This window comes from Lynx canadensis, chromosome B4, assembly GCF_007474595.2.
Source record: "Lynx canadensis isolate LIC74 chromosome B4, mLynCan4.pri.v2, whole genome shotgun sequence".
Classification (NCBI taxonomy): domain Eukaryota; kingdom Metazoa; phylum Chordata; class Mammalia; order Carnivora; family Felidae; genus Lynx; species Lynx canadensis.
Window position 1 is genome coordinate 34,356,219 of NC_044309.1, and position 11,026 is coordinate 34,367,244.

At 36.9% G+C, this 11,026-nt stretch overlaps 1 protein-coding gene across 14 annotated transcripts in view; it reads right to left on the reverse strand.

The window, feature by feature from the left end:
• BCL2L13 (BCL2 like 13) overlaps positions 1 to 11,026 on the reverse strand; it is an 86,961-nt gene that overhangs the window by 13,707 nt on the left and 62,228 nt on the right. For 5 of the 14 annotated variants that reach the window (XM_030321321.1, XM_030321315.1, XM_030321312.1 and 2 more), the window contains 2 exons: positions 5,825 to 5,862; positions 4,905 to 4,986 (listed from right to left, as the gene is read on the reverse strand). The exons of 6 other annotated variants lie outside the window; for them this stretch is intronic. In XM_030321321.1, the coding sequence (XP_030177181.1) occupies positions 4,905 to 4,986; positions 5,825 to 5,862 (120 nt within the window). Of the gene's footprint in view, positions 1 to 1,113; positions 1,173 to 4,904; positions 4,987 to 5,824; positions 5,863 to 11,026 lie in introns of those variants that run through there. 3 more of the 14 variants (XM_032593873.1, XM_030321319.2, XM_032593876.1) reach the window with 2 other exon arrangements.

An 11,026-nucleotide genomic window follows, 5' to 3' on the forward strand; every position in this document is an offset into this window, starting at 1 on the left:
ACAAAACCCTTCAAATAAAACCCAAGCAAATAAACCGTTCAAATAAAAAGGGAAAGAGAGAAGAACCTGAAATATGGAGACAAGGGGGAATATTTTTAAATAAATATAAAATGAAATATAAATGTAACTTTGGTTTTGGTGATAGGAACAAAGTAAAAACAGCTTGCAGATCATTCAAGGAACCATTTTTAAAATGTGCGGCAGCTACTTTATTCTACCTGTATTGACTACATTTTGCTTCCTTCCCCCCGCAACCCCCACCTTTGGTTCACATCAGTTACAAATTATTTTGTCACTTCAAGCAGTATTTTACCCTGAGAGTCATAGCTGCTGATAAACTGAGCTCCTTACAGACTTAACTTTCCCATCTGAAGATGCTTTGGCAGAACTCCATTCCCTCATAAACTCATCTAGGGACTCACCTCCCCTAAGAAATACCAACAAACCTTTATCATTACTTCTCAGTCATCATGTAATATCTATTTCTCAAGTACTCCCCTTAAAAAATAAAAACAGATAATTGCTCTTCTAACATTCAAACAGGATATTAAAAGCCTCTTAGATCACTACAAATCTAAAATAAGAAAATAAGAAAATGGAAAATGTGAAAGAAATTCCAGAGAAGTAATTTTCCACGTAATATGATGACCAAGACCCACAAAAAATATATTTTGGAGCACAATGTAGTAAATGCTCACACTCACATATAAAACATACAGATTTCATGAAACAGTACTTATCCTCATTACACTAAAATCATTTCAGTTGCAAAATCCACTTATTGATTTTAGATCACAAACTGTGTCACCTCCCACAGTATAAAAACTCTGTTCTAACAAATTCTTACCTAAAAGTTCCCAAAAGACAGTCTTCAAATATCCCTGATTAAAACCAAAAACCTTTTTGTGGCTTTCTATTCTTAAAATAGAAACAAGAAGCTTTAAGTCAAAGAGAAAAAAGACAAAAATAAATTTTATTCGAACTACTTAAATATTAAATATTATAGTAGACATCAGATGACATTTTCACCAATAATTTCTTATGTAATTTAAAACTAAATCTTTCATAAGTATTTAGTACATGACATAGGAGAAAATAAAAGTGAAGCCTTACCACAGTGGATTTGTACTGCCCTTTTCAGGAGACAGACTTACTTCTTTCTAATGTAGCAACACAATCCCAGGAAATGAAAGACAGTGAGAAAGAGGAGGGAGGGAACAAGGGATGAGTCAGGGAGAATCGTAATATGCCAACGAATCTGTGCCCTACGTGCACTGCAGGGCAATTAAAAGTCAGAGTCAAAACGCAAAGGAATCATCAGACTCAGGAAGAGGAAAAAAATACACGCTCTTAAAGACATATCTGAAAACTTGACATTTGTAAAAATGTAACATTTTCACAAAACACTTTTATATCATTATTTCTGTGAGATAGAGAGCTAATCTTTCTATTTTCTAATTGATAAAACTGAAGTTCAAAGAAGTTAAATGAATTCCCCCCAAAACACAAGGCAGAGTTGGGGCCACAAATTCATTTTGTGATTTCCAATCCTGTTAACTCACCACTCTCTGGCAGGTAAAAAAAAGAAAATAAAAAGCCCTATCTTGTAATTCTAATGTCAATATAAACAGTAATAAAAAATTATAATCCAGTTTAACTCTGAAAAGCTAACTGCTAATTACAATTAAGGTGTGTATTCCTAATTGAATTTATATTTCTAATTGCACCCCAATTAATCACCCCCTCCTTGTATCTCTGAACACACCTATCTCATAGCATGTAACATGCTACATGTGGTTACTGACATTTATATCCTCTCAACCAGCTCTGAGCTCAAAAGTAGGACCTATATTTTATTTAACTTTTGTATACTTAGCATCTAGCATCGTGCTTACCATAACATATGCCGCCATCAAGTAAGGTTTACTGCATATTGAAAATTAATCTCTGAAGGGCTTAAAAAGTATAGAAATTAACTTATTTAATTAATCTTCACCAACTCATTGTAAATGGGCTGACACTATTAATGATTGCCTTAGAAACTAGACTTTATAAATAAACTGAAGGACATTCGGGGAAATGATTCATCTAAGGCCATGTAATTAGACAGTAATAAACACTCCTAGGCCATACTCCTTCTCAAGGAAAACCAAGACAAAGTACACGAACTGGTGATACCTACAAGTATTGCTCCACGGAACAGGAGCCTCAGTTTCTATTCCACACAGACATTTCAAAGGAATTATAGAACTATATTTTGACCTCACATGATGGTGAGTATCAGTAATTAGGAATGATCAGAAGCAGATTGAGAATCTCTCACATCTAAGATATAGAAATTGTAACTATATGACTAATGTCCCAGTTTGAGGAATAATGCCCATGGATAAAGTAACTAAAAACAAAATGATACAGATCCTTGTAAAGCCTCAGCTTGATGTCATTTTAACTTCTGGTTTCTGGGAGACCAGTAAGAAGCCTGGAAATTGCCACTCCACCCTAACAACAAGTAAAAAAGCTGACCAAACGGAGAAATCTGTGACTCTGCTTAGATCTGTAAGAGAACTGAGGTCACAGAGCAAACCGTTGCCCCCAAGACAGGAGTGACCAACAGGCAACACAGGGAATCACAGCTTAATAGAGGAGAAACTCATGAGCAGTAACCTCCCCAGGAACCAGTGCCTAGTTAGGGAAATGAACTGGAGCTGTCTAACTGCTGGAGGCTCAGGGTGGACAAAACTGAGAGAGAAAACTTCAGACAGCCTTTCAGTTTCCGGTTCTGCATGTAAGGAGCTTGAAAGTCACCACTCTACCCAAACCAGTAAAACGCTGAGCAAACTGAAAAATCCACAACTATTCGAGGATCTGTAAGTAGAGAGGTGATGGCACAGGGCAAACTACTGCCCCCAAGACTGGAGAGACACACAGAAGAATATGGGGAATCACAGCTTACCAGGCTGGGAATTGTGCAGGGGACGAGCACTAAGGTAGGCAAACCTGAACTATAATTGATGAATTGCTGGAGGCTCAGTGTGGCCAACACAGAGTTTAAAACTCCAGGAGGACTCCCTCATAGGAAGACCCCTGCAATTTTGTGAGATTTACCTCCAGGAGATTAACCAGGTGCTCTCAATAAATACCAAAGAAAAATCCCTCATGCTTCTGACAGGAGGAGGAGGAAAAAGAACTATCTTGAAATACATCAGGGCACTCTGCTTTGTCCTCAAGAGAAACTAGTTAATCAGAGCCTAAACAACCTATGGGCAGAGAAATACCCAACTCCAGCCCACTCTAGCCATCTCATCCCACCTAATGCAGGAAGAAAAAACTGAGAAAAACATTTGTGAAGTTTACAGTGAGCCACAGGCTCAGTAAAAAGACTGACCTAATCATAGGACTATAAAAAAATCCCTCACCTTTCCCCTAAGGCCTCTTTACAGCAGTTCCTTTCACCCAGTGCACCATGTCCAGCTATCAAGAAAAAATCACAAGGCATACCAAAAGGCAAAAACATAATTTGAAAAGATGGAGCAAGCATCAGAACCAGACATTACAGACGTTGAAATTACCACACTGAGAATTTAAAGCAATTATGATTAATAAGCTAAGGACTCAGGGGGGCGCCTGGGTGGCTCAGTTGGTCAAAGCGTCCGACTCTTGGTTTCAGTTCAGGTCATGATCTCACAGTTTGTGGGTTCGAGCCCCACGTCTGGCTCTAGGCTAGCAACATGGAGCCTGCTTGTGACTCTCTCTCTCTGTCCCTCTCTCTCTTTCTCTCTCTCAAAAATAAATAAATAACTTAAAAAAAAAATTTTTTTTTAAATAAGCTAAGGACTCTCGTAGATAAAGGAGATAGCACGTAAGAACAATGTAAGCAAAGCGACAGAAATAATAAGAAGGAACCATGAGATCAAAAAGATCTGTAACGGAAATGAAGAATACTTTGATGGGCTTCCATTAGACTAGACATGGGTAAGGAAAGAATCTCTGAGCTTGAGGATATCTCCATAGAAACATCCAAAACTGAAAAGCAAAGACAACAAAGACAGGAAAAAAAGAACGGGATATCCAAGGACTGTGGAACAACTACAAAAAGCATAAATATACAAAATTAGAATATAAAAAGGAAAAGAAAAAGAGAAAGGAACAGAAGAAATATTTAAAACAATAATGTCTAAGAGCTTCTTCAAATTAATGTCAGACACCAAACACAGATTCAGGAAGCTCAGAGAACATCTAGCAAAATAAATGTCCCCCCACCCCCCAAAAAAACCCCCACCCTACATCTAGGAATATCATTTTCAAACTACAAAAATAAAAATCAAAGAAAAAATCTTAAGGCAAGCCAGAGTTAAAAACATCTTACCTGTAGAGGAACAAAGATAAGAATTATATTGAAATTCACCTCAGAAACCATGCAAGCAAGAACAGAGTGGACTAAAATATTAAAAAAATGTTGAGAGAACAAAACCCACCAATGTAGAGTTCTATACATGTAAAATTACCCCTCAAAAATGAAGGGCAAGCAAAAAATCTCAGACAAGCAAAAACTGAGGAAATGTGCTGTTATTAGACTTGCGTTGGAAGCAATGTTAAAAGAGGCTTATTAGAGAGAAGGAAAATAATATAAGTCAGAAACTTGGATCTCCGTTAAGAAAGGAAGAGCATCAAAGAAGGAATAAGTGAAGGTAAAATAAAAATTTTTACTTTTCTTATTCTTAATTGATATACCTGATAATAGTTTATTCAAAGCAACTCAATCATGTATGCGTACATATACAGTATATATATGCACATACACATATACATACATATGCATGCTTATATAAGTGAAATAAATGACACCAGTGATACAGAGATGACAGAGAGGAATTAAGATTATTTTGTTATGATAAGGTACTCACATTACTCATGAAGCAGCACAGTGTTATCTGAAAGTGAACTTGGACTAGTTGTAAATGTATATTGCAAACTCTGGGGCAAGCACTAAAAAAAGTAAAAAGAGAAATGTAATGGACATGTTAAGAAAGGAAAGAAAATGGAATCATACAACATGCTCAGTTAAAACCACAAAAGGCAGAGAAAGAGTGGAAGACAAAAATGGGAACAAAGAATAAGGGCAACAAGTAGAAAACAGTAACAAATATGCTAGACATTAATCCAATTATATTAATAATCACTTTGAACTTCAACAGTCCAAATACACCAATTAAAAGACAGAGTGGATCAAAAAACAAGACCCAACTATATGTTGTCTACAAGAAACTCTAAATATAAAGACACATACACAGTAAAAGTAAACGGATGGAGAAAAATATACCATGCTAACAACTAATCAAAAGAAAGTAGGGGCACCTGGCTGACTCGGTAGGTAGAGTCTGTGACTCTTGATCTTGGGGTTGTAAATTTGAGCCCCACGTTGGATGGAGAGATTACTTAAGAAATAAAATCTTAAAAAAAAAAAGTGGGAGTATTAATTTCAAACAGAGCAGACTTCAGAGCAAGAAAAGTTATCAGGAATAAAGAGGGCATTACATAATGAGAAAGGGGTTAAACCTCCAAAAAGACATAATAATCTTTAATGTGTACACATCTAACAACAGAGTGTCAAACTATGGGAGGCTAAAACTGATAGAAGTGCAAGGAGAAATAAATTAATCTACTATTATAATTGGAGACTTTGACACCTTTCCAGTAGAAATAGACCGAAAAGTCACAAATGACATAGTTATATTCAGCAATTGGATATAATGGGCATCTATAAACTACCTCATCCAATAATAGAAGAATATACATTCTTCCCAAGCTCACATGGAATACTCACCTAGACCATTCTGGGACATGAAACACATCTTTACAAATCTAAAAGAATAGAAATCATACAATGTCTGCTCTCAGGACCATAATGGAATACAACAAAATACAATAACATAAATGGAAAATCCCCAAATACTTGGTTATTAAACAATATATTTCTGAATAATACATGGGTCAGAGAATAAATCTCCAGAGACATTTAAAAATACTTGAACTAAATGAAAATGAAAACACAACTTAAACTTTGTATGAGGCCGTAAGAGCAATGCTTAGATGGAAATTTATAGCATTAAATATTATATGCATATATTAGAAAAGAAGAAACACCCAAAATCAATCACCTAAGCTTCCAACATAGGAAACTAGAAAAGGAAGAGAAGATTAAGTCCAAAGTAAACAGAAGAAAAAAAACATAGTAAAAATAAGAGCAGAAATCAATGAAATTGAAAATAGGAAATCAATTGAGAAAATCAATAAAACCAAAAGCTGATTATTTGAGATCAATAAATTCAGTAAGAAAAACACACACACACACAAATCACTAATATCAGAAATGAAAAATGGGACATCACTACAGATCCCACAGACATTAAAAAAAATAAAGGAATATTGTGTTCCATAACTATAAATTTGATAACCTGGATGAAATGGACCAATTCTATAAAAGATGTAATCTGTCAAAACTCACACAAGAAAAATCTATGAGGCCAGCATTACACTAATTCTAAAATCAGACAGATATTTTAAGAAAACTACAGACCAATACCTCTTATGAACATAGATGCAAAATCTTTAACCAAATATTGGCAAATAGAACCCAACAATATATAAAAAGAATTATATGCCACAACCAAATAGGATTTATCCCAGATAGACAAGGTTGGGTCAACATTAAAAAATCAGTTAATGTAATCCATCACATCAACAGGCTACAGACCAAAAAACAAAGTCATAAGATCATGTCAACAGACAGAGAAAGCATCTGACAAAATCTAACATCCAGTCATCATAAAACTTTTATAGTAAATTAGGGCAGAGGGGAACTTCAACTTGACAAAGAATATCTATAAAAAAAACCTACTGCTAACATGTTTAATGGTGTGAAACTATAAAGTTTCCATTTAGATGAAGAACAAGGCAAGGATGTCATCTCTCACCACTGCTTTTCAACACTGTACTGGAAGTCCTAGCTAATGCAGTAAGATACGGAAATAAAATGTATACAGATTGGGAAGGAATTGTTAAAAAGAAGACAACAGGCCCCAAATGGATTTACTTGAGCTAAACCCCTGTCACCAACCAAGACTTAATACCTAACCTAACTGCAAGTTCAACCTTCTTTAAGAATGTGATCGTAACCAGTCAGTCTGGAATTTCCTAGTCAGCACTAGTGAGGTAATTCACCCAATAGACTCCATTTACCTCCCTAAAAAAGGTGACCTTGCCTGAAATAATCCTTTCTTTTGTTTATGACTTCCTTGTCTCACCTCCTTTCTGCCTTTAAAAGCCTTTCCTTGGGTCACCTGGGTGGCTCAGTCAGTTGAGCCTCCAACTCTAGATTTCAGCTCAGGTCATGATCTCACGGTCAGTCATGAGATCTAGCCCCACACTGGGCTCTGTGCTGGGCATGAAGCCTGCTTAAGAATCTCTCCCTCCCTCTCCCCCTCAGCTCTTTCCCCACTGGATACTCTAAATAAATACATAAATACATACTTCTTTTATTTGCTAGATGGGATGCTGCCTGATTCATGAATCACTGAATAAAGTCAATTAGGTCATCAAATTTACTCAGTTGAATTTTTATTTTACAGAAGAAATAAAACTGTCTTGTTCACAGATGACATGATCATCTATGTAATGAAAATCCAAAAGAAGCGACAAAAATACTAAAACTAATAAGCAATAATAGCAAGGTTGTAGAATACAAGGTTAATATACAAAAGTCAACTGCTTTCTATATACTAACAATGAACAAATGGAAATGGAAATTAAAGACCTAATACTAATTACATGAATATCCCCCAAAACAAAATGTTTAGATATAACAAAATAGGTACAAGATCTATATAAGGCAAACTATAAAACTCTGATGAAAGAAATCAAGAAAGAACTAAATAAATGGAGATAGTCCATGTTCATGGATATAAAGTCTCAATATGGTTAAAATATCAGTTCTTCTCAACTAGATCTATGATTCACTGCAATCCTAACCAAACTCTCAGCAAATATTGACAAACTAATTCTTAAGTTTACATGGAGCAACAAAAGACCAGCGATAGTCTACACAATATTGAAGAACAAAGCTGAAAGACTGACACCACATGACTTCAAGACTTACTATATAAAGCTAGAGTAATCAAGACAGCATGGTATTGGTGAAAGAACAATAGATCAGTGGAATAGAATAGAGAGCCCAGAAACAGATCCACATAAATACAATCAACTGATCTTTTTATTTTATCTTATTTTAGAGAGAGAGAGCACATGAGCAGGGGAAAGGGGCAGAGAGAGAGAGAGAGAGAGAGAGAGAGAGAGAATCCTAAGTGGGCTCAACCAACATTCAGCATGGAGCCCAATGTGGGGCTTGATCCCACACCCTGGAATCACGACCTGAACAGAAATGAAGAGTTGGATGCTCAACACACTGAACCACATAGGTGCCCCATACAGTGATCTTTGAAAAAGGAGCAAAGGCAATACAATGGAGAAAAAATAGTCTTTTCAAACAATGGTGCTAGAACAACTAGACATGCACATGCACAGAAATGAATCTAGACACAGACTTTACACCCTTTAAAAATTTAACCCCAAATGGGTCACAGACCTGAATACAAAACACAAAACTAAAATTCCTAGAAAATAACGTAAGATAAAACCTAGATGACCTTGGGCTTGGTGATGACTTTTTAGATACAACACTAAGACACAGTCAAGGAAAGAAATGGTTGATAAGCTGGACTTTATTACAATTAAAATATCGGTCTATGAAAGACAGTGTTGAGAGAATGAAAAGACAAGCCACAGACTGGGAAAAAACAATTCCATTTTTTTTTAATGTTCATTTATTTTTCAGACAGAGCACTGTACAATCTGGGAGGCAGAATGACAGGGAGACAGAGGATCCAAAGCATGTTCTGGGCTGACAACAGACAGCCTGATGCAGGGCTCAAACTCACAAACTGTGAGATCATGATCTGAGCCAAAGTCAGATGCTTAACTAACTGAGCCACCCAGGCACCCCTGGGAGAAACATTTCAAAAGACACACCTGATAAAGAACCATTACCCAAAATATACAAAGAACACTTTTTTAAAATCCAAGTTAGTTAACACATTGGGTAATAATGATTTCAGGAATCGAATTCAGCGATTCATCACTTACATATAACACCCAGTGATCATCCCAACAAGTGCCCTCCTTAATGCCCATCACCCATTTAGGCCATCCCCTCAACCTGCCAGCAACCCTCCATTTGTTCTCTATATTTAAGAGTCTCTTATGGTTTGTTTCCCTCTCTGTTTTTTATTTTTTTTAACGTTTATTTATTTTTGAGACAGAGAGAGACAGAACATGAATGGGGGAGGGTCAGAGAGAGGGAGACACAGAATCTGAAGCAGGTTCCAGGCTCTGAGCTGTCAGCACAGAGCCCGACGCGGGGCTCGAACTCACAAACCGTGAGATCATGACCTGAGCCAAAGTCGGCCGCTTAACCGACTGAGCCACCCAGGCGCCCCTCCCTCTCTGTTTTTATCTTACTTTTGCTTCCCTTCCCCTATGGTCACCTGTTTTGTTGTTTCTTAAATTCCACATATGAGTGAAATCATATGATATTTGACTTTCTCTGACTTATTTCGCTTAGCACAATATCTCTAATTCTATCCATGTTGTTGCAAATGGCAAGATTTCGTTCGTTTGGATCACCAAATAATATTCCATTGTATAGAAATATATACCATGTCTTCTTTATCCATTCTTCAGCCGATGGACATTTGGGCTCTTTCCATACTTTGGCTATTGCTGACAGTGCTGTTATAAACATTGGGGTGCATGTGCCCCTTCGAATCAGCATGTTTGTATCCTTTGGATAAATACCTAGTAGTGCAATTGCTGGGTTTTAGGGTAGTTCTATTTTTAATTTTTGAGGAACGTCTATACTGTTTTGCAAAGTGGCTGCACCAGTTTGCATTCCCACCAGGAGTACAAAATGGTTTCTCTTTCTCCTCATCCTTGCCAATATCTGTTGTTGTCTGAGTTGTTAATTTTAGCCATTCTAGCAGGTATGAGATGGTATCTCATTGTGGTTTTGATTTGTGTTTCCATGATGATGGGTGACGTTGAGCATCTTTCCATGTGTCTGTCTGTTAGCCACCTGGATGTCTTCTTTGGAAAAATGTCTATTCCTGTCTTTTGCCCATTTCTTCACTGGATTATTTGTTTTTTGGGTGTTGAGTTTGAAAAGTTTTTTATACATTTTGGATATTAACCCTTTATCTGATATGTCATTTGCCACTATCTTCCTATCTTCTCTCATTCCATCAGTTGCCTTTTAGTTTGGTGATTGTTTCCTTTGCTGTGCAGAAGCTTTTTATCTTGATGAGGTCCCAATAGTTCATTTTCGCTTTGGTTTCCCTTGCCTCTGAGGACATATCAAGTAAGAAGTTGCTGCGGCCAAGGTCAAAGAGGTTGTTGCCTGTTTTCTCCTCTAGGATTTTGATGGCTTCCTTGTGTTACATTTAGGTCTTTCATCCATTTTGAGTATCTTTGTGTATGGTGTAAAGAAGCAGTCCAGGTTCATTCTTCTGCATGTCACTGTCCATTTTTCCCAACACTGTTTGCTGAAGAGACTGTCTTTTTTCCACTGGATATTTTTTTTTAATTTATAATGTTTATTTATTTTTGAGAGAGAGACAGAGTGTGAACAGGGGAGGGGCAGAGAGAGAGAGGGAGACACAGAATCTGAAGCAGGCTGCAGGCTCTGAGCTGTCAGCACAGAGCCTGACACAGAGCCCGAACCCATGGACTCAGTGATCGTGACCTGAGCCAAAGTCGGATACTCAACCGACTGAGCCACCCAGGTGCCCCTCCATTGGATATTCTTTCCTGCTTTGTCTAAGATTAGTTGGTCATATGTTTGTGGTCCATTTTGGGGGTTCTCTATTCTGTTCCATTGATCTGAATGTCTGTTTTTGTGCCAGTACCATACTGTCTT